General features: G+C 49.2%; 1 protein-coding gene across 8 annotated transcripts in view; it reads right to left on the bottom strand.

The window, feature by feature from the left end:
• Window positions 1–5,250: 5,250 nt before the first annotated feature.
• IRF2 (interferon regulatory factor 2) overlaps window positions 5,251–22,872 on the bottom strand; it is a 79,771-nt gene continuing 62,149 nt past the window's right edge. For 4 of the 8 annotated variants that reach the window (XM_026508578.4, XM_026508579.4, XM_044387598.3 and 1 more), the window contains 3 exons: window positions 14,863–15,027; window positions 7,877–7,923; window positions 5,251–6,605 (listed from right to left, as the gene is read on the bottom strand). In XM_026508578.4, the coding sequence (XP_026364363.1) occupies window positions 6,297–6,605; window positions 7,877–7,923; window positions 14,863–15,027 (521 nt within the window). In that variant the 3' untranslated portion in view covers window positions 5,251–6,296. The remainder of the gene's footprint in view (window positions 6,606–7,876; window positions 7,924–14,862; window positions 15,028–22,872) is intronic. The other 4 variants (XM_048226230.2, XM_048226229.2, XM_026508576.4 and 1 more) reach the window with 1 other exon arrangement.

Below are 22,872 nucleotides of genomic sequence, written 5' to 3' on the forward strand. Positions count from 1 at the left end.
AATGAATGGATCTATTTTTCTTTTTTTTTTTAATTAAGATTTATTTATTTATTTGAGAGAGCGAGAGCAGGGGCAGGGCAGTGGGCAGAGGGAGAGGGAGATAAAGTCTTAAGCAGACTCTGCACTGAGCACGGAGCCCCACGTGGGACTCGATCACATGACCCTGAGATCACAACCTGAGCTGAAACCAAGAGTCAGATGCTTAACCGACTGTGCCACCCAGGTGCCCCGAATCTATGTTAACAGAACACTACTATTAAATTAACGTGTTCCTAATCAACTCATCAACAATATGCCCTCCATGATGACTCTCCATGAAGCTTCTACCTAGGCTTAGAAACATCTTGAAAGAACACAATGTGACATCTGTTCTCTGGATCTTAGCATTAAATTTAAGGTGACTAACTCTTCCCAGCTTACCTGAGACTTTCCCAGTTGTAGCACTGAAGTCCCACATCTCAGGAACGCCTTCAGTCCTGGGCAAACTAGGATGACTGGCTACCCTAACTAAATTCACGAGGTGGCATTTGGAATTACGTTACTTTATTTTTTAAGACTTTTTTTTTTCTAAGATTTAATTTATTTATGTGACAGAGACAGCCAGTGAGAGAGGGAACACAAGCAGGGGGAGTGGGAGAGGAAGAAGCAGGCTCCCAGCGGAGGAGCCCGGTGTGGGACTTGATCCCGGAACGCCAAGATCACGCCCTGAGCCGAAGGCAGCCGCCTAACGACTGCGCTACCCAGGTGCCCCGGAATTACGTTACTTTAAATCAGCCTTGCAAATCAAAGTTTGCAAACTCAAATCTGTGAAACCAGCCTGTGGTTTCCTTCCCGTATCACAGCCGTGTTGCAAACGATCCCTGAAGCCATCAGGTGAAATTTGAGCAAAGGCTTTGAGCTATATTTCGCACTTTTACTAAGATTCCTGCTCGCCTATACAGTGGAGGTGTCAGGGCTCAGCCTAGGAAATGAAATCTCTTCTGTATTTCCTAGTTACATTAAAACTACGATTCGTCAACTTCCCAGAGAGAAGGTGCTGCAGCAGATCCCGCGGGGAAGGCACGAGAAGTCCAAGTCCATGATCTCTTCGGGAGCCAGGAGAGTCAGGAGCGTGAACTCCAGAGAATATTTGGGGGGGGGGGTGGGCAGAGGGAGAAGGAGAGAGAGAGAGAGAATCCTAAGCAGGCTCCATGCCCAGCATGGAGCGCAACTCGGGTCTCCATCCCGTGACCCTGAGATCACGTCCTGAGCCACAACTAAGAGTGGGACGCTTAATTGACTGAGCCACCCAGGCGCCCCCAGAGAATATTTATCAATGTTATTTCTAAGCCATTTCTATTTCTTAGTCATCCCTAATGCTAAGGAACTCACCCCCTTTAGCTGCTAAGGTTATCCTGAAACTTCAGACAGTGGGTTCAAACAGAACTTGTGGATTGAAAATGTCCACACCTTTGAACGGGTGCATTAGAGAGAATGCGGAGAACATGAGCGTTCTCTGATCTATGACCCAAGCTCCCAGCAGATGGAACATCTCGGGTATTCTCTTTCCCTGATGATTCATGTGGATGGGTGCCTGGGTGTTTAGATTTTAAAAACGTTCTTCTCAACCAAAACTGAAACCGAGAGGTGCAATCACTCTGGAATTTTTTGCACCTGCAAAAACAGTTATGTTACTAAACTCAGCTGCTTTGGCCGCGCGGGCTGCCGCATGCGATGGTGCTGTTTCTCCAGCCGGGCATGTAAGGGCTTCACCGTGGGGCGCTCATCCAGGCCCGGCGCGGGACCTTTCACAGAGCCAGCATTCACCGTTCCAACATGTTTATAAAGCAGATCCAGAGACACGGGCCAAACCTCCAGAGAGCAGCTTGCTTAGAGCAACAGAAGTGCACACGCAGCTTCTCTCCTTCAGAAACTGGTCAGAGGACTCCAGAAAATGCTTTTCAGACCGTGTGCACTCTGAAATGTCCTACATCTTGATCCTTCCCCAGCATGACTCAAGTTCTTGGACAGACTTAACATCTCTGCTAAAACCAGCTATTAGGCCTGGCCACTTCCTTCCTTCCTGGCACTATTTTCGGCAGCAGAGACACGGAGCCCCTGCACCTGTTGCTGGTGCAGCCACAGAAGGAAACCTCTACAAACCCTCATTTGTCCCCATGGCACAGCTAGGGATGCCTGGGCTACGGCAGGAGCCAGTGTCCGTGTCCAGAGGGGCTGGTGGGGACTCAGAGGCCAGGCAGCCTCAGGAGGGGAACATTTCACCCAGCACCTTCTCGGCACACCCTGGGGCTGCTCTCTGGGTCTGCGGCTGGCCACATTCCCCAGGGAGGGGGGCGGCGGGGGGCATAGCCAAGAATTCCAGCCCTGCTCTTTTGATACTGGAATGGTGGATCCAAGGAGAGGAGGAGAAGGTTCTGGGGGTGATTGCCAACCTCGTTCATCATGTTGGGATGCAAATGTGACCGAGACACAGCTTTGAGATGCTTACAGTTGCACGGGCTGTGACGCTTTTGGGGAGGGGTCCACTGCTCTGGGAACAGATGGAGAGCTGGCTCGCGGCCCCCTTGACTGGTCAGGGTCGGGTCCCACTGGCTCGGATCATCCTGTCCCTGGGTCCGCCACTGGACAGAATTTTAGCAGGAGGTAGCTGAGCACTGCCAGGTAAAAACCGGTTTGTGCTTCTGTGCTCTTTCCAAACCAGAACTAGCACCGAGACATTGGATATCTGGCATTGCATGCCAGGGACCCATTTTGGCTACCTCATTGCAGACCTCTTCCTAGCGGGCTTTTTGTCTTTCTTCGGTAGAAATTTGGCAGAAGAGCGGGATTCTTCTTTTCACCTTTTATCTGGGTCTGTTTGTCCACAGCTAGAATAACAGGGGCTTTTAAAAACCCAATGAATTCAACGTTCAAAGAATGGCCTCAAGCAAATGGAATGTCTAATGTTCCATGGCTGGAGCTTAAGGCAGGAGGCCATTGGGGCTTAGCATCTTTTTCATTCACATGCAAAATATTTTCAAAAGCACAAGTTTTCAAATTCAGAATCCTGAGACCGAATCACTAATGACCTTCCTCATTCCTACAACGTTTACCTCAGTAGTGGGTATAGTTTAGCACACTGCAGATGTGAAGAAAAAGAAAGGGGTACCGTGTGGGGGTTTTGATGTCCAGTGGATCTGTGTGTGTTTCTTACCCGTGTGTATTTCTTCTTCTCTATAAACACATTTGAAGAGACTAAACACCTCCTTTGGCAGCTACTTCATCAAAACATTGAAAAAATGCTAGGGTGGAGCATGGATTTATTTAGATATTTGCAAATGGTGTTCTGGAAGCCCTTTGCAGTTCCACAATGGGCTGGCTTCTCTCAGCGTTCTGACTGGGAGGAAGTTGCTGTCTCTGGATTCACAGTGCCCAGTGTACCACGCTCCTGTTATCAGGAGAGACCTGAGTGCCGGCTGCAGAGAACGGCGATGATTGTCCTGAAGGTTGTTACACTGAACTCACTCCTCACACACACACACCCCCAAGCCCATCATAAAAGCGTATCAGCTCCCACAGACCCTGGCCGAATGAAGCACGCGTTCCCAGTACTTCCTCTAACTGACAAGGTCTGAGGCTTGAGTCCCTGAGATGCCCCATCTCGTTTGTCTTTCTTCCTCACGTCAACCCTCGGCTTTGTAGGACTGGTTCGTTTTCCTACACTACTGGCAAGTAACCCTTGGAAACGATACAGCCTCTCTCAGAAATAATTTCAACACGATTCCGTTCTCCGTGGCCTGTTGGCCACGGATGATTCTCTTTAGTACTTCAGCGGTGCATTTCCAGATCCCGAATTTTCCTTCAGCCGGTCAGGTTCTGTAAGTCTGGTGACAGCCACGGAGGTGGAGGACGTGAGCGGGGATGGCGTCTGGGACCTGCAGAGCTGCGCAAAGGGGACAGGATGTGAGTTGGCTCCTCTTCTGTCGGAAGAGGGGAGGGCGACAGGGATGAGAAGCCACCCTTAAACCTCTGACTGCCAGCCACGTGACTTAGGGCCACTTTCTGTCATTATTTTTTCATTTATTTTAAAACAGGATGACTAAATAAAAGGACTTAGATAGAAGTCACAACAAACTGGACTCGTTTATTTAGGACTCAGGACAAGAGGGGGTTTTCACTGAAGAACATAGTGCTTAGGAGGCCGGGAGCCTCTCCTTCCTCTTCAGGACTTCTTTCGCTCAGCAAGTGAGGCTTTCCCATGAAATCGAGGTTCAACACACAGTCAGCAAAGTGCCCCTCACAGAAGCAGTCAACCATCAAGACGTGGTGTTTCAACCCAACACATCCGCCAGTAAAATGCTTCAGTTAATTTCTGTTCCGAGCTGGATAATTTTATGACCACTAATTATGTCTGTAGCCACACATGGAGAAAAGCATAAAAATAGCTCTCTGTCCTTTCATTGAAGGAAACTTTTCAAATATTAACTTAGCAATCTCCTCCAACAACGCCCAGAGGTAGTAGACAGGCACGTAGGTCTTAGTTTTCTGATTTTATAGACATCATGGATGCATGAGAGGTTAGTGCAGGGGCTTTCCCAAGGTCAGGGACACACCTTGAAATGACAAATGGGGGAGGGAGTCTGGAGTTCTGTCATGCAAAAAGACATGCCCTAAGTACTGAAGACGGCTTCTCTAAGGCCCCAGGTCCTGGAAAGAAGACTGAGGTAGACCAGGAACCCAACATGTATTTCCTATTACTGAAAATGTTTTGCCCATGGGCCTGGTATGTGACATAAATACAAAATTTTAGTCATACGTATAAGCCTACGGACGAGAACAGGAAAAGCACAGAGGTGGGTGGAATGTGCCCACAGTAGAGAAGGAGATAGTGGGGTGGCTTTGGACTCTCTCCGCAGTCACACCAGACGTGGCTTTAACTCATGCCCTTGACTCTTACTACTCACGTGACCTGGAGTAAAGGCATTTTCATTTGAAGCCTCCATTTCTTCCATGTGAAATGGAGCTAAGTCCCTATCAGGGACATAACCTTGACGAGTGAAGGTAGTTCATTTAAACATGCAGCCGAGCGCCTGGCTCGGGGTGAGTACTCGAAAGAGGCGGCCATTCGATCTTCATGGTGCGAACCCTTCAGGGTTCCTTGTGGTTGAAATGGGAGAAAGTTCTGATCCCCAAGAAGCAATGACACTTTGCCAGCCCTGTCCCACGGTGGTACTCTCAAGTAGACACAGACAAAGTCAGGCATGATGCCCATTAAAAATTTAACTATATATCATATTCATTTATTATCAATCCACAGGATAATTTGATTGCTACATGAGCTCATAAAAGCTTTTTCACCTTTACAAAATTAAAAAAAAATGTGCCACAAGGATGTAATAACAATTGCTGATAAACAAGAAAAGGAATCTTAAAATTATAAATTTGCTGTAGAAAAGATAAAAAACAATTATATTTTCTTTAGAATTTTACCTTGAATAAAATATTCCCCTGTATAAAAAATAAAAAAGCTTGCTCTGGTTAGAATTAGAATATTTTTGTCTTCAAATCTTGGAATTTGCATAATATCTCCATGATAGTTTTCCTTTGTACCGCGTGGCATTCAAGCACAGCAGATTAGATTTTCTTTTTCTTTTTTTTTTTTTTTTTTAAGCAGTCTTAAAAATGGGACATCTGTGGAGAAGCTCATTTTCTTCTTCTCCTCCTCAGGGGTGTGGAATACAGCCTTTGCGGGGAGGAAAAGGAGGAAAGGAACTGGAGGGGATGGGCCAGGAAGCGGGACAAAGGACCGCAAAGGGGGCTGGGGGCGCTGAATGTGCTGAGAAATAGAGCAAGATCACAAGGAGAAGGTCTATCTGTAAGTGCTTTAAGATAAGGTGCAGAAGCAGACTGCAACGTCGCTAGTACTGCCCTATGTACATATTCACAAGAATAAAAAATTCCAGCTAGTTCACATTTTCTCATCCGTTCTGAGGCATCCACTCCACCATGCTGGCCTTGACCGCAGGCAATGCAGCACCTCGCTGCCCGTGTGAGTGTTGGTCCTATGACGTCCTTGAACTTGAGGGAGCAGCCCTGGGAGATCCAGCAGGCTCTAGAGATACGCGTCTACCAAGGGGCTGGAGTCCTGAGTTAAAAAGAAGCGCCAGTACGGAGTTGGACACAGCAATCAATGTTCTATTATCAAGGCTTTTTCCCTTAGATTTGTCTAAAGTAGGTATCAGAGAGAAAAATAAAATACAAACAAACAAGAAAACAAAGCCAAGAAATCCCAACAACCACCGGGGGAAGTCAAAGGCTTAACAGCTCTTGACGCGGGCCTGGGTGATGTCTGACGTCTTCTTGATGACGCTGGCCCGAGTCTCCCGGTCCGGCCGACTGCTGCTGGGCGCTGGGGTCACGGAGGGAGGGAGGGGGAGGTCTGGTAAAGTGGGCCACGAGCTGTTGAAAGGCACCGGACAGCTCTCCTCTTTGATGGTGACCTGGAGGTCAGGTTTGTTGGAAGTAACGAAGGTCGCCATGCTGGGCAGCAGGTAGGTGCTTCGCGTCCCCATGTTGCTGAGGTACTGTTTGCCTTCGATGCTCCTCTTCCGCCAGTGTGGTCGTCCCTTTCAAAGAAAAGAATCAAGATATGTACTTTTTTTCTTTGCCGTCTATCGAATGGCTTAAAAAAAAAATGCACCCCTGTTCCCACATGTTGGTGTGTTAACTGAGTTTCTTAAGAGGCGTGGAATGAACAGAAGCTTAGCGACTCGACATCCCTCAACTGAGATCCACACCCAGCTGTTCACATCCCAAGCAACGGTTTCTCTTCCCTTTTTATCAATTCCCATTTGCTACCTCCCAGAAAAATGGCCCAAAGTGTTCTATGAAGGCAGGAAAACAAGATAGCAACTTGGTTTCTGGTTCCCCTCTCCCCCAGCCCCCCAGCCTGATCATGAAGTAGGTTTTAGGTCATCACGGCTGGTTTGTCATAGAGTCTTGCTTCCTCACTCATGGCCCAATCCAGTCTTTTGAGTCAAATATGTGCTTTAAGAGAAAGGGAAGTGAGGAACCCAGAGGGTGAATGCCTTTCCACTGCTTTTAAGTGGGTACGGCTTAGGGCTCCAGCGTGCCAAGCAAACGGGGTCTCGGGGGTGGCTTCACTCAAAGAAGGAGCTGGAATTTCTGACCTTGACGAAACAGGGTTGGACTGTCTGTGAGCATCTACACTTTCTGTCTTTTCAGAGTTCCTGGACTCCACTTGAAGAATTTAGTACACTGGGAAATCACGAATTGAAACAACCATTAGTCAGTCAGTCTCTCTCTCTCTCAAACACAGACACAAAGCAGGCGGTTACAGCCATTTCCTGCCATTGTGTGAGCCCAGCCTGGAGCAGGGGAATGGGAAGCAGGCGACTCCAAATCCAGACTGAACACACACCTAACCTCTGGGCATGGACCACAGAGGGAGGGGACTCTGGGTAAACACGGAGATTCTTTTGCTTAGCACTTTCTGACGGTGACTTCCGGTCACTGCTTTTGGCCACCTGGCCCTTCCGTTTCTGCTGGTGAATTGGGATGTGTATAGTGGTGACAATAGCAACGATTCCCGGCCTCCACTTCAGTCTCCATTTCCTGCCGTCATAGCCTCTTTTTCTAGTAGGAACACTTTACTCTCTTTCCTCCCGTTCAGCTCCCAAAGCTTAAATGTATCATTCAAAATGCAAAAGGACGGTAAAAGTTCATGTTATGTCTATTTTACGGCATGCACAGACTCCTCCAGTAGAACTCGTGATCAGACGTAGAGAAACGTAACTAGCCGCAGGGCCCCCGAGGTGCTGGTGGGGAGGCTTTCCCACCGCGTCTGGTGGAGCCGAGTGGCGGCCGCCATGCTTACCTCAACGCTCTCTTCATCACTGGGCACACTATCGGTAGTTTCGCTTTCTGTTCACAGAGAGAAAAACACAGGGCCATCATTCCTGCCGCTCAGACTGTGGTGAGGCTCAGGCAGTGTTTAAAAAATACATCAGCACTTCTTGTTTTCAAAAGAGAAATGGGTCAGCGAACTCATGACCTTCACCCTCTTTGTGAGGCTCAGTGAACATCTGCACTTGGGAGACGCTAGAGCAGATTTTCTTTCCCTGATTTTGGCCCTTCGTCCGAGAAAGGTTTTAGAGTCGGAGGAAGCTCCCTCTCCAAGGGCCGGGCTATGATTTCTCCCGGCCGCTACTTCCCAGGATTGGGGTGCTGGCCCCCACGGTGCCAATCTGCTCTCTGCTCCCCAGGACCTCTGCTCTCTCTTGCATCCACGTCACCCCCTTTCCTCAGGGCTGCTCTATCCACACACCCCACTCATGCTTTCTTCCAATCCCTGTGGGTTAGTTCATTTCAATCCCAATTCAGAGTCTTGCTGGGTCACCCCCACTTACTCGGATCCCTCCTTTCCCTCATATCCCTTTCATACTCAGAGCTTGGGTTTATAAAATTGCATTCTCCACCAGGGTTACGGTGGTGGAGAGATTCTAGGGTGGCTCCCAGGATCCTCATCTCCTGGTGTTTACTTGCATGTTGGGATGCCCTCCTCCAGAACGTAGGTGGCACCTGTGACTTGGTTTGAAGCAACAGAACAGAGTGAGCGATGGGATATATGTGACTACGTTAAGTAAGACTGAATCCTGTCTTGTGAAGAGACTTTCTCCCTTGTTGGCTTTGAGGAAACAAGGAGCCATGTTGGGTTTGCATGACAAAAAAACTAAGAGCTGCTTCCAGCCAAGAGCCAGCAAGAAACTGAGGTTCTCAGTCTGACACCCCACAGAGAACTCCATTCCACCCCAAATCACGTGAGCTTAGAAGTAGACCTCCTCCCCGCCATTCCGCCCTCAGACGAGTCAGCAGCCTCGGACCATACCTTGACCACAGGTCTGTGCAGGCAATATGCTGAGCAGGGAGCCCAGCTAAGCCGTGCCTGCACTCCTGACCCCCAGAATCTGGGGTGGGATAATACATGTGTGTCGTCTTAAGCCACTGAGCCTGTGGTTATGTTGTAACGCAGCAACAGGTAACTAATTCGCTTACCATCCTGATTCCGTCTCCCAGCTGCGAGACACGGAGCAGGTCCCTAACTTCGCGAAGGGTAGCTTCCTCATCTGTACGATGGGAGCATTAACACCTCCCAAAGAGGATTAAGTGGTGAATCAGTGAGAGGATGTGTGGGAAAAAGCCCAGCACAGGGCCTGGCCCACAGCGTACACTCAAATGACAGCACGCCTCTGTCCTGAGCTCATGGGCCTTGCTCAACACTGGATTTGCACAACAGGCTACACTGACAGAGTCTAAGTCGATAGCTAGCGATCACACAGCACCTGTGCATATAATACCAGATTTTTAAAAAAATAAAAAAATAATAATCTTTTAAGTTAAAATTTTTATTTTTTTAAGTAAAATGTTTTTAATTTTTTAAAATAAAAAATGGATGGTGTGCAGCTCCTCAGTGTTTACAGCATTGAGAAATGAAAGCACAGAGGGTAGAGAAATACACTGAGCCCTAGAGATCCCTAAGTCTGGGCCATTTCTCTACACGAGGCCTAGAGAGAGCATCACAGCGAGCGTTTATAGAGGCCTTGTTTAGCCCCCGCAGAGATCCTCGGTGGGAAGCAGCTCCTATCGCCCCGCTTCATGCAGAAGAGCTCAGGTGTTCTAGCACCTTCTACCTCTTCTGTCCCAAACCTACAGATCGGCTGACCTCCAGGCTCACATCTGGCTGGTGGTACAGCTGGGACCGGATGCCTCCAGCCCAGACCGAGCCCTTTCGCCCATTCGGAGCCCTAGCCCCAGAGCAGGATCTCTTATGACTTAACAGGCTAACAAATGGATAAACTGAGCCACAGTTCATCCCTTCAACACACAACGGAGAATGCTGACCACCCTGGGCCTGCCCTGGAGCCTTTCTCCAGTGACGTTCCCCCCAGGGCATGAGTGATTCCCGAGGGCCGACCGGGAGCACCCAGAGCTCGGGCCTGGCCTCTCCTCTCCTCAGACTGAGCAGACTTCCCCAAAGCATCCCCAGCTGGGAGCAACAGTGGCCCCCGAGCAGGCCTCGCCTCGGCGGACGGTGACCCTAGCTCTCAAGGCCGACGGGCGACAGCAGCCACAAGCAATGCTTCCGCACACAAACAAGGTAAAAACCCTGCTCACATAGCCCCCGTGCTGGCTCAGTATCCCAAGGAGGCAGGAATCCATATGGCCACTCCCAAGCAGAATGAGGAACAGAGATGTTGAGAAACCTGCCAAAGTTGTGGCCTGAGTCAGCGCAGAGGAGAGAAAACAAAACTGCCCGTCTGACTCCGGGGCTCTGGGTGCTGGACACAGAGCAGCCGCGCTGCCCGCACCCCCTCCTGCCGCTCCGGCTGAAATGTCAAGATCCCCTTTCCATTTTTATGTTTAGCTCTCTCTGTGCTCTAAAGCCAGGGTTCCTCTTCCTTTCACACATGTCTAGACCCTCCTTGCTCCTAACTACCTTCCGTAAACACCATCATCTTCTGTTCCTTTTCGCCTTCAAATAGAAACAAACAGACGCCAACAGACATGTGGGGTGGGGGGGGGGGCTGGAAATCCACGGAAATGAGCAGTTAACACCAAGGTTCTGGGATTCCTTCTGCCCCAGCCCCAGCTATGGGAGGGGGTGGCAGGCAGCTCCTGGGCAGACTCCTTGCTAAGACCTCGCAGAGACCATGAACAAGATCGGAAGGCTCACTGCCCTTAAGGACCCAGTTTTCAAAACTGCAGGGAACCAGTCTGAGACAAGAAAAGACGTATATGTTCTGAACTGACATTTCCAGCTGACGCAAACGTGCGCCGAGAGCCTGGCTTCCACATTAAGATCACCTGCTTCTGAAGGCAGGCTAAAGGCTCTCCATATTAGCAAGCTGAGATTGCTAGTTTTCGCTGTTTAAAAGAATGGCCCTGAGTGCCTTTCACCCAGGAGCACTGAGCCATCTCAGCTCCAGCCTGAGGACCCGAGACCCTTCTCTCCGGAATAAGCGTGGCTCTCACAGCTGCCCTGACATCACCGGCTCACGGCTTTGTTGGGTGCACACAGGCCCATCTTCCTCCGTTTCCTTGGTTTTCCTTCACTGTTGCCATTCTCAAGATCCCTTCTTATGTCACAAATGAGTTCCCTGCAGCTGCTGCGTCCAGATCAATACCACCGCTGAGCATGCGTCTGCCCTGTTATTTCACTGTCCCTTTTGAAGACTTTAGATTTGTCTTTTTATTGGTGGTGAATACAATGGAATAAAAAAAAACGGGAGCTGCCTCACTAGCGGGGCGTGACTAAGCGGAAAGTATCTGCAGAGCAGTAACAGGTCCACGAGTCGCTCCTTTCAACACTGTGGTCCCAGTCTCCCTGCAGGTGACTGCTGGGAGGGACGGGGATCAACCCTGGGACAGGCGGGTCTCAGAGATTCTTCTTCCCGACCTGTGGTTCTAGGGGGACACTAGTCTCAGCTTCACACGCCACTTCAGACCAGGTTTTATTGTCAAATCACCTCGGGAACATTCCGGGGAGGGAGACAGGAGGTTTCATGTCAAAGCCTTTTTTGCATTCGGACACCCTACTACATATTCTGGAAGGTTCTTGTTCAACAAGTTTTAGTAATAAGATTGACAAGGATTTCCTTCCCTCGATCCTTTCCTCAACTCACCAGAAAGCTCAATCAGAAGGTTCAAATCAGAGTCTTCTTGGTTTCAAAGCACTTTTACCTTTGTCCACCCAACAAAATGCAAGGCTGCGATGGTTTCCATGAGGACCCAAAGTCGCTACAGCCAGTTGCTGGTCAGTAGGCAATCTCCATTTTCTCGGTTATGACCTATTAATCTTTTCTGTTACGCTCTCTTCTCCATCCTCTCGTCCAGCCTTCCACAAAATACTACCATGGCTTTTTTTTACTAAACCATCAATAACCTAGTAAAATCCTGATGCCATACATACATCAGGCAAGAGGCCACCATATTTAGACCTTTAAATAGAAAAAGACTGTCCTCCGGAGTCTCCTACGGTTGGGCTCTGGGATATCTCTCTGCAGGATGAAAGTTGTAAGAATCCAACGAGAAATTTATATTGTCTTAGAACATCCCATGCAAGTACATCCACTCAAAGAAACCTCCTCTTTTCTTGCTCACCACAAAACGTAGACCATAGAGAAGACGGACTTGCAAAACGGACTGTGGTTTTGGAACACTACTGGATTGTATTTCAATGATCGGTAAGGGTAAAAAAAAAATCACTAACAACAGCCTCCAAATACCAGTTTCCTAAGCAAGTGAATGAAATGGTGAGAGGAAGTTGAAATTCAGTTGAATTTCAGTCCAAAACAAGGAAACTTATCACAAAAAAACAGACAAGCAGCCTATCCTATCGGGGAACATCAAGTAAGAAGGGTGAAAGACGACCCAAGAGCTGCCTTTCCTAGCAGAACGCTATGAAGTTCCTTGACCAAAAGACCTCAACCACAGTCCCTCGCAGGTCAATTTCGGGTCTGTAAGCTCTGGAAAAGCAGCAGTGATGAAACATCTTGGCTCCAACCAATGAGCCTCATTCCAGAAGGTTCTGGAGAATTCAGACAATGAAAACAAGGGAGAGAACCAAAGGCCAGACTGAAGAGCCAGCCTCCAACAAAACTCCCGCTCCCTGCCAGCCTGGCACTGCGATCCTTCTTTTCAAATCTATGCAAATGTCCTGAAAAGGGTACTGAAATTTTCATCTCTCTCTGCACAGTATCAGCTGTCCTTGGGATTCTGCTGCTGAGGCAAAATGCCACCCAGGGCAAAACAGCAAGACGCCGTCTTTGCAGAAGCCTCGAGAAGGCTTCAGGAAGTCTTCAACAGATAAACAGAAAAGTCTGTTCTGAAGCTCCAACCCTTAAAACAATGACCAAAGCTGTCCGGGGCAGAACGCCCGCAGCAGCACGACGTAGGGGAAAGTCACGCATTTTCAGCCGTGGCTGTGTAAACATAAGCCAAGTAGCCCGGTGTTATCTCAACTGTAAAGCGAAGGCATAAACACGCCGCCACTCTGCCTCCTTCGGAGGGCCCTGGAGATCAGCGGGGCGGATGCGTTCTGCACCACAGAGCCCGGGCAAGGTCTAGGGCAGCGTTCCGGGGGAGGGCTGAGCCACATGTGGGTGGTGCCACCGTTCTTCCCCAGACACAGCGCCTTACCCACACTGGCCTTAGGGTCCTAATTTTTAGAGAGGGAATAACGATGATCCCCAGGCTGACCGAGTTATTCTCCTGATGATGAAGCAAGTCGGCTGCCTCCAAGCCTGGAGCACAGTTCCCAGGGCACCGTAACCACGCAGCAGATAGTAGTTATTATCACTGGGGCCTGGCAAAGACCACCAAGGATCTCGCCCAGGTAGGGGAGGACGAAACAACCCATGACCAGCTTATCCTCTTTGACAGATTATAAGCTTCTTGTAGCCAAGGCTTGCTCTCACGTGCCTTCGATGCTCCTGGCATAGAAGGGAGTCAGGATCTTGAGGACCTTGGATGAAATCAGCCCATCACAAAAGGACAAGCACGGTATGATTCCACTCCCGTGAGTTACCGAGAGTAGCCAAATTCACGGAGGCAGAAAGTAGAGCGGGGCGGTTGCCAGGGGCTGCGGGGAGGGGGAGGGGGGCTGAGTGTTTCATGGGGACAGAGTTTTAGTTTTGCAAGATGAGAAAGTTAGAGAGCTGGATGGTGGTGATGATTGCACAACAATGCAAATGCGCTCACTGCCACAAAATGTGTGCTTAAAAATAGCAAAAATGGCAAATTCTGGGCTATGTCCACTTAACCGCAATTTTAAAAAATAAGCTAAAAATATAGAAAGTTCGTGCTCAGAAAATAGAAGGTTAGGTGAGTGGCTGATAATTCACCAAGAACCTGTCATTTAAATCAACCTAATTCTAATACTGTGTGCCAGGGACGGGGCGGCGCCCTAGCTGGAGGACACTGCCTGGACGCACATAGAGCTCACTGGGAAGATTCCTGAACGCGTATTAGAGCTGACTGTGGTTCCTCAGGAGAGGGCCTCTGCTTTCTATTTTTAATGTTTGTAAGCAATAACATTGACTCAGAATTTATATTTCTAATTATAGTCGACTCCTGGAAAATTAAACGGAGCTCATCGGACAGCGTAAGATGATGTAATGGTGGCAGACAAAGAAGCCACCACTTTGTTCTGTAAAGATGGAAGCACCACCTGACTCTGGTTCTAATCCTAGGACTGTCTGGGTCAATTCCTGGGTCGTTCTATGGTTGTTCCCTGGGGAATCAGATCTGGGCTCAGGCACCTGGCCTGATTCGAAGCTGCACTGAATTGAAAGAGAAAGGCAAAATAAGTGGAAACAAGTAAACATGGCGGGATGGAATGAGGCTCCAGGTCTAAAGGTTGAGTTCAAGTCCTGACCCAAATGCTCACTGGCCATGTGACCCAGAATATGGGCCTTCACTTCCAAAAAATCTGAAGAAGCTGGAAGGAATGGTCTTCAAGGTTCTCTCCAGCTTGGTTAAACTCAGATTCCATTGAAAACACCCTTCTGGATTTCCGATAATTTATGCAAATAAAACAGACTTCAATGAACTACTTCTCCAAAGAAATATTGTTAGTCATGCACGAAAACATTATGGGTGATCAAGTCAAGAAATGCTGTGGCCATGTCTTCTGAGAACACAAGTACCCAAGAAGATGTTCGTGGGGAAAATAAAGCAAGAATAATCCCCAGGACAGAGGAGAGGTTCTTGGCTGTGCAGTCAAGCGGGTGGCCCCACACTGAGGGGCTACCCCTTCCTCCCCAATCCTTGCTCAGCTCCAAAGGCTCCCTCCTACCCTCTTACCTGCATAGGAAGACACGGGGGAAATCTGCAGAGGGTAGAGCTCACTCATGCTGACCGGCTGTTCGTCACTCTCGGTGGTCACCTCTACAACCTGGCAGATGTCCGGAGGGTTCGTGACAATCTCTTGATCCTCGATGTTGCTGTCCAGATGTGACTGTCCTACAACTTCAAAGAAAAGACAGCAGTCAAGCACCAAGGCCCGACTCAGCGTTCTAGCATGCACTCTCAAGAAAGACCACCTTTCCCAAAAGAGCCGAATCAGATCCTCAGTCACCACATGTCATCGGCCGTGAAACCGAAGAACGGCCTTAGCTCTGGGTTAATGTCTCCAGAGAAGCAGGAGACATTTGCCAGGAACCTGGTTCCCCGGGGCTATTTCTAGCAGGCTGGCCAGCGGTGCTTCCATGTGGCAATGTCCCAAACTCAACCCAGTCATAGCCAAGCCTGCAGGACCAGAGGCCATATCCAGAGCCATATCCCCAGGGCCAGAAAGACAGTGCTTTGAAACTTGACCCATTTCTGTCTCCTGCTCTTGCTCCAAAGGAAGACTGCTGTGCTGTTTTCCAGGTCCTGGGTCCAGGGAGACATAATCAAATCTTACTAAGGAGAAAGGACCACCAAAAGCCACTCCACTGTATCCTTTCCAGCGTGGGGGCTCTGTTCATGCTCCCAGCCCTTTCCTACCCTCCAGGCAATGTGACCAAGGGAGGAAGTATCAGAACAACGGGACAGAACGCTTCCCCAAGCCTCACACAGATGAGCCCACCAGCTCCCCAGGACACGGATAAGATGAATCCCCACCACCTTGGTTCTGAATCCTGCCTCGAGTTAGACATTTTAGTTGGAGTTCGTTGTAGTAGATAGCACATACAGTTGCAAGAAATAACAGAGACAGATCCTGGGTGTCCTTTATCCAGTTTCCTTCAATGGAGACATCTTGGAAAACTCTAGCACTGTATCGGGACACTGATACCAATAACATTCTACACATCTTGTTCAGATGTCCGCAGTCTCACTCGTACTGCTCTGCGGGTGTGTGTGTGTGTGCGTGCAATTAGTTTCATGCAATTTTCTCACACATGTCATTTCATGTGTCCGGCAGCATGGTCAAAATACAAACCAGGGCCATCAACACAAGCATCTCCTCTACCCGCCTCCCGTCAGCCTCCCCTCCCCACCGTCTCTAACCCCTGACATCCACTCATCTGTCCCCAGTTCCATGATTTTTGTCCTTTCAAAGATGTTTCAAAAATGAGCTCGCACAGTAACCTTGTGGGAGGAGCTCTTCTCACGCAGCATAACTCCCTGGAGAGTCACGCACGCGGCGGTGTCGTGCTGTCAACAGCCGGCTCCTGTCCACTGCTGAGTAATGCTCCCGGTGCGGCGGCACCGCCGTCTGTTTACCGGTTCGCCCACGGAAGGCCTTCCGGGTTGTCTCCGCTCTCGGGCAATTACAAACCAGGCTGCCACGGGCATTCGTGTACAGGCTTTGTAGAAATGCAAGTTCCCGTTTCTCCGGGATAAACGCCCAAGAGTGCAACTGCTGGATCATGGTAAGTTCATGTTCCATTTTACTGGAAATTGCCAGCTACTGCTTGGCGTGGCTATCCTGTTTCCCGTTGCCAGCGACATATGGATGACCTAGTTCACGCGCATGCTCACCAGCCCTTGGTGTCGTCGCTACTGTGCTACCTCGAGTGGTGTCTCAGTGTGGTTTTAATCTGAAAGCCCCTAACGCCCTCCCCCTGCTTTTAAACAGAACGGACCTTGTACTTCTGTTGGCAACTGACTGAATGAAATATCCCTGAAAACGGGTACCAACAAACAAATGGAAACAACAAAGGAATAACAATGTTTTCCCAAGGGTCTCAAAATACTTTGCATCATAATCGACGTTTTACTCATGCCTGTGTAAGTTATTTTAACATTTCCCCTGCGAGAACGACAGGCAAGCCGTCCTAATCCTTTTATCCATTAAGAAGCTCAGGCACAGAGAAGGAGATTAACTTCCCCAAAGTCACACAGTTCGGGTTATGGGCAGGGCTCTCTGTCCCTCATGGTTTCTCGACCATCGGGTTAGGCACAAAAAGGCCACCACGTCCCGATCTTCTCGAGAACTTTGCCACCACGGACAAGCTCTGGTCTTAACTGCTCGGTATTTTAATTGCTCCAGTATTTTTGTTTAAAAATGAGTTCCTGTTTTAATTGCTTTTTGGACAGAAGTGAAATGACTAGCACGAGGTAGAGAGAACATGACCTGATTCTATTCAGAGAAGGCTCGAGAGGGGAGTGAGAATTCTCGAGTTCTGGAATGAAGAGAGGGAAGGCACCGAGAGGCTGGGGGAAGGAGATGTGGGATGTGATAACCCTCCACAAGGCCGCAGCATTCAGAGAGGAAGGGAAATGGAATGTTGTTTAGGTTCTCCTGGACGGGATAAAATTAAAGAAGGAAGGCAGGCTATATATGGCAGGCCGACTCCCGAAGTCTTATTTTATCCTTTGGACTACCCTACTTGAGCACGAAGGGCATCAATTATGCAGTTCACCAGACACAGACAGCGCCGACACTGACCTCTCTCAAGCCTCTTCTGCCTTTTCTCCCACGGAAGATAAAATGGCAGGAACACAAGATTTCCCAAGTCCTGAGCAGCTGGCGGACAGAAACCAAATGGGGCGCGTGCGTGTGGGCGCATACGTGTGTCTGAGGAGGGGCTGGCTACAAGAGATACCCTACCCACGAAGGCTATAAAGCTCTTCTATAAATTCGATTTAAATCCAAGCCGCTCTAACTTCCAATACTCCAAAATTCAATTCTCTTTTGCCCTGTCGTTTCGAGTAGATAGCAAGCGAGCTGGGGGTCTACACAACGGCTGCAGCTCCAATGTCTTCCTACCCTAACAGAGCCCCTTGCTCTGACCAGCAATTCTCGCCCTCGCTGCTCTTCCCCACAACGCCCAGCTCAGTCATTCATTCAGCTCATGGAAGATTGACCGAGCACCTACTTGTGGGAGACATTGTTGTCAAGCAGGAGGACGGGCAGAGCACGATCAATCCAGTCAAGGGCCTGGTTTGTGAGAACTCTGGTAGGGCTCCGGGCCAGCACAGAACGCTCTAGAGGTTAAGTTCAGGACAGTTGTGAAGAGAAAAAGAAGGGAAGGGGGCCGGGGAGAGGCCACATGAAAAGAGTTGAGAAAGCGGATTATTTTTCTCCAGTCTGAGTACTCAAAGGCTTCACTGAGGCAGTAACACACGGGTTGGAAGGGGAGGGGGAGCAACAGGCAGTATTCTGAATGCCTCTGTCTTTCTGGAGCCTTCTCCTGACCACCTCACAACAGACGGACCTCTCCTTCCAGAGCGCCTCTCCCTCACTGTCCCCACTGCTCGGCCCTAACAGCAACATGGCACAACCTTGTCACACTGCCTGACCTTCTGCCTCATACCGCAAGTTAAGTCTATGTATCTCCCTTTAACTTTTTCTTTGGGTGCGTCATCTCCCCACCAAGTTGCAGCTCCTGAGAGATTTGAGAACCGGGATTAGAACTTTCTGTACCAAGTCCCAGCACAGGCTCATGGCCTACGCCCGCGAGCAGCTCCATGGAAGATCTGCTGAACAAACCGACCAGGGGGCAGACCGAGGCTCAGCGACCGGAGCCGGAGTCCCGCAGGAGATGACGACCACTTGCTAACACCGGATGTGACAATGAGCGCTTCCTAGCAAATGTCAAGACTTCCGGCAAGGGGGCTTTCCAGAACCTAGATGAAGTGATGGAGACAGAGTGGGCCATCGTCGCCAGAAGCCGGGGGGAGAGGAGGAAATGTTTGGGGGTGGTAAAATGTCCTGGGTCTTGAATATAGATAGTGGTGGTTACACAACTGAGTGCTTCTGTCAAAATTCACAGAACTGTACACCGAAAAGGGGCTCATTTTCCTCTATTTCACTTAATATCTGAACATCACTGGGAGCCCAACTCACAAGCTGCAAGCCCAAAGGAAAAGCAAGGAATTCCCAACATCCGAGATGCTCCCTGGATGCTTTCGGCACTAGCCCTAGTCATCTGACCGATCTCTCTCTCTCACTGATGAGCTCCCCAAACCACCAGCCTTTGCCCCAAGTGACAACCCACACGGTAACACTGACTCCTGACAGTCAAAAAGACACACACGTAGCCAACTGTCCGCAATCTGCTACAGCAAACGAGTCAGGAGGGCGCCGTGCGGGCGCCCGGGGAGCTCCGTCCGTGAAGCGTCTGCCTTCGGCTCAGGTCAGGATCCTGGGGTCCTGGGATCGGGTCCGTGTTGGGCTCCCTGCTCAGCGGGGAGCCTGCTTCTCCCTCTCCCTCTGCCACTCCCCCTGCTTGTGCTCTCTCTCTCTCTCTCCCTCCCTCCCTCTTAAATAAATAAAATCTTAAAAAAAAAAAAAAGTGGCACCATGAGGGGCGCCCAAGTACCCTGACTGAGAAATAATAGTAACGACACCGAATGCTTCCCGAGCACTCATCATGGCCTTTCCCACTCACCCCTGACCTCCCACCTGGAAGACTCCATGACCCCACAAGGAAGGTACAATTATCGTCCCCATTCTAGACATGCGGAAAGGCATCGTGGAGAGTTAAATATTAATTCAAAGTCAGATAGCCGGTAAGTGGCAGAACCTGGAACCAAATTCCACTCTCCCTGACCCGGAGGCTCGACTCGAACACGCTGCAGGGTGGTCTCCCCAACCGGAAGAGCTCACCAAGTTCCCACCGGGCTGCTCCTGCCCTTCTAAGCCCATCTGAGGATAAAAACTTAGGAATCTCACCTCAATGAGACTCTGGGCTCGTCACCAGTAGTGAAATTGCTTTTCAGCAGCTCTGTATTGGGTGCCAGGGAAATTCTCCAATGGTTAGGGGGCTAGCAATCCACTAAGCGTCTCCGGCACATCAGGTCAGCGCATCAGGAAAAGAGTCACCCACAGGAATGTAATTTTATCTGGACCTAGTTGCTAAGAATTACAACAATATTATTCATGGCTGCTTACTGATGAACCAGTTTGGTTCCTTAAAAGGTCATTCCAACTTTAGGAACAATTGCTGACTTAATGTAGGCCTCCCCCTGAGAAAGCAGTGCCCCCATGCCTCACAGAAAGCTCTTCAGAGCAGAGACTATTAGAAACGAAAACAAGGGGCTCTGGAGAGGGGTGGGGGGGTGGCGGGGGTCCTACTACTTTATAGCTAAGGAAAGCTGAAACCCAGAGAAGCCAGGTAGACCGCCAAGGTCACTCAGGGGTCTGTAGGGTTGAGCATAAAGCTTATCAGTGGGCATAGAAAATCAGGCTACCCACAGTCCTAGGGAGAGAAATTTCTTCTTGATCCCACCCGAAAGTTCGAGAACTGAAACTGTTCATATTAGCGTTGAAGATGCAGCACAGATGGAGGCTACTTTCCTTACTCAAATATAGTTTAATATGACTTTGATAATATCATAACCATATTATCTTACCACCTTCTAACTACACAGTGATGTTTCCATTACGCTCACTTTGTGCTCCCAACAACCCTGGGAGGCAGGCAGGAGCAGTATCATTATTTCCATTTTATATTTCAGGACATCGAGTCTCAGAGAGGCTAGGGAGTTTGCCCAGGGTCATGTGGTAAGTAAAAAACTGCAGAAGTAGGTCTAGAACCTATGTCTTTTAACTTCTAATCTGTGTGGTTTTTTTTGTTTTGTTTTAATAAAATTCAGCCATGATTTGGGTGAGATGCCCAGGAGAAACGATAGGAAAGACAGTTACCATGGGGTGAATGATGTCAGAGCATGGACTTCGGGCCTTGCACAGGCCAGCCCGCCCCAGCTGCAGCTGGTGCCCACCTAGGTCAGGGCGAAGCAAGAGCGGGGCTGGGGCAGTACACAGCCTGCACTCCCATGAGAAAACAGTGCCACGCGCTATCATAAAGGCGAGCAAATAATCTGTCCCAATAAAATCTCAGTCGAGTTAATCAATACATCTCAAGGGTCGATGGTCTGGGAGAGGACATGTGGGTGAGACTTCTCGGGGTGGCAGCTTACCCTCCCTGGCAAACGTGCACGTCTTTCTGTGCTGTGTGGACGAGCCCTCACGGCTGCTCCCCGAGGACAACACACACAGCCCACCTCGCTTTCTCAAGAGAAAGGTACACGGAAGTCAAAATGTTCAGAAAAATTCAAGTTCAAAAACAAATATAAAAGGGGTCAGCAGGGAACAGGTCAGCAGGACTCTGGGGACACGAGAGACTTGGGTCTTCATCCTGGGGGCAATGGTGACATGGTGAGACAGGCATTAAAAAAAAAAAAATCCTGGGCGCCTGTGTGGCTCAGTCAGTTAAGCGTCTGCCTTTGGCTCAGGTCATGATCTCGGGGTCCTGGGATCGAGTCCCGAGTTTGGCTCGCTGCTCAGCAGGGAGTCTGCTTCTCCCTCTCTCTTTGCCCCCCGCCCCCGTGCTCGTGCTCTCTCTCTCAAATAAATAAATAAAATCTTTTTAAGAAATTTTAAAAAATTAAAAATTAAAAAAAAAAATCCCTCCATGTAGTGAGTGAATGGGGAGGGGGCAGAATGGAAGCAGAGCCTTGGCAAGGGTGAAGGTGACGGGGAAATACCAAAAGGAGAAAAAAGGAGCTGGATTTGAGAAATATGAGGGGAGACAGGAGGAGCTGATGGTTAATTATGAAGGAGGTGGGGGGCAAAGGAGAGGGGAGGGTGAGAAATATATAGCCTCATAAAAAAACATGGCAGTTTTCTTGGGCAAATAAAAACTTCTCAAGGTTGAAAGGCAATAGCCAAACTACTGCCAAGGCTCGTGCTGGCACATGGCAACTGAGAGTGTCCCGTGCCATCCCACCTCTGTGACCAGGCTTCCCCAGCTCCAGTCCCCTGAAGAAAAATAAGGTGCACTATCGGGTCTGAGTCTGGATATATAGGGACATTTGGGTTTCACATCCCACATGGAGTTTCATGGTGCTCACAGTTTTCTAGGAGTTCTGGTCCAATTGGATGTTTTGTCTCCTGAGACGCAAAGAGCTCAGCCCTCCCCAAAGAAGGCACGAAGCACGGCACACAGCCCACCGAGAAGGAGCATCGAAGACCTTCACTCCCTCCCCCTGATGAGGGGGGGCCTTTCATCTAAAGATCCACCTCAAGCTCTTATTTATCTTGTAGATGGAGTTTTTACATCTTAAGCACCAGGAAAAATAGCAAAAAAGAAGAGTGAACAAACGGACCGGAAAAAGATGAAGACACAGGTCTACAGCCTCGCGTCACCTCTGACCACCCCCAAATCATGACGAATTCTGGTGCCAGAGGCTGCCAACCTTGAGTCATAACCATGAGGCCCTCGCGGGGACCCCAAGGTGGTCTCTACGCTGTGAATCTGTTCTCTTGCAACTGCAAGTCCTCCCTGGTGATAGCTGAGTTTCTAAGCTTGTCTGAAAGAGCTACTCAAGCTTTACTTTTCAAGTCAGTCAAATGTGGAAGCCATTACCAAAAAAAAAAAAAAAAAAAAAAAGCACATCCTATAAGGTGCATTGTGGGCAGACAAAATTCCAATTGCATTATTTCCTAATGGCTATATGTCTAGTCACTAAGGATTGCCTGATTGACTTGGGAGTAATGAATAGCCTCCCTGTTTCATGGCAGTCTTTGCTTTATTGAAGGGCGGGGTTACCTTTTATCAAGAAACACAATGGGGTTATAAAGCACTGCCTGGGCAACTCAGACAGAGCGTCCACACCTGCAAACTTTCTACACTGGCCTGGAGAAGATTTCAATACAGCTCAGCAAAAGCACTGCTAACCTGGGCAGGATGCCAGCAGGGTATTGTCAGAACAATTCAACATGTTGCTGGCGTCTTCCGCTTCCTAAAAACAGAAGTCACCGCATACAGAAAAGAATTCAATGCTAAAGAAAAGTAAAAATAAAAATAAGGAGTATTTTTCTTTTTCTGCCACCCTTCAAAGGAAAGCAGGGTTAGGTCTTTGGGCGTGCTCGCCTGGGCC

The sequence above is a fragment of the Ursus arctos genome, unplaced genomic scaffold, assembly GCF_023065955.2.
Source record: "Ursus arctos isolate Adak ecotype North America unplaced genomic scaffold, UrsArc2.0 scaffold_27, whole genome shotgun sequence".
NCBI classification, from domain to species: Eukaryota; Metazoa; Chordata; class Mammalia; order Carnivora; family Ursidae; genus Ursus; species Ursus arctos.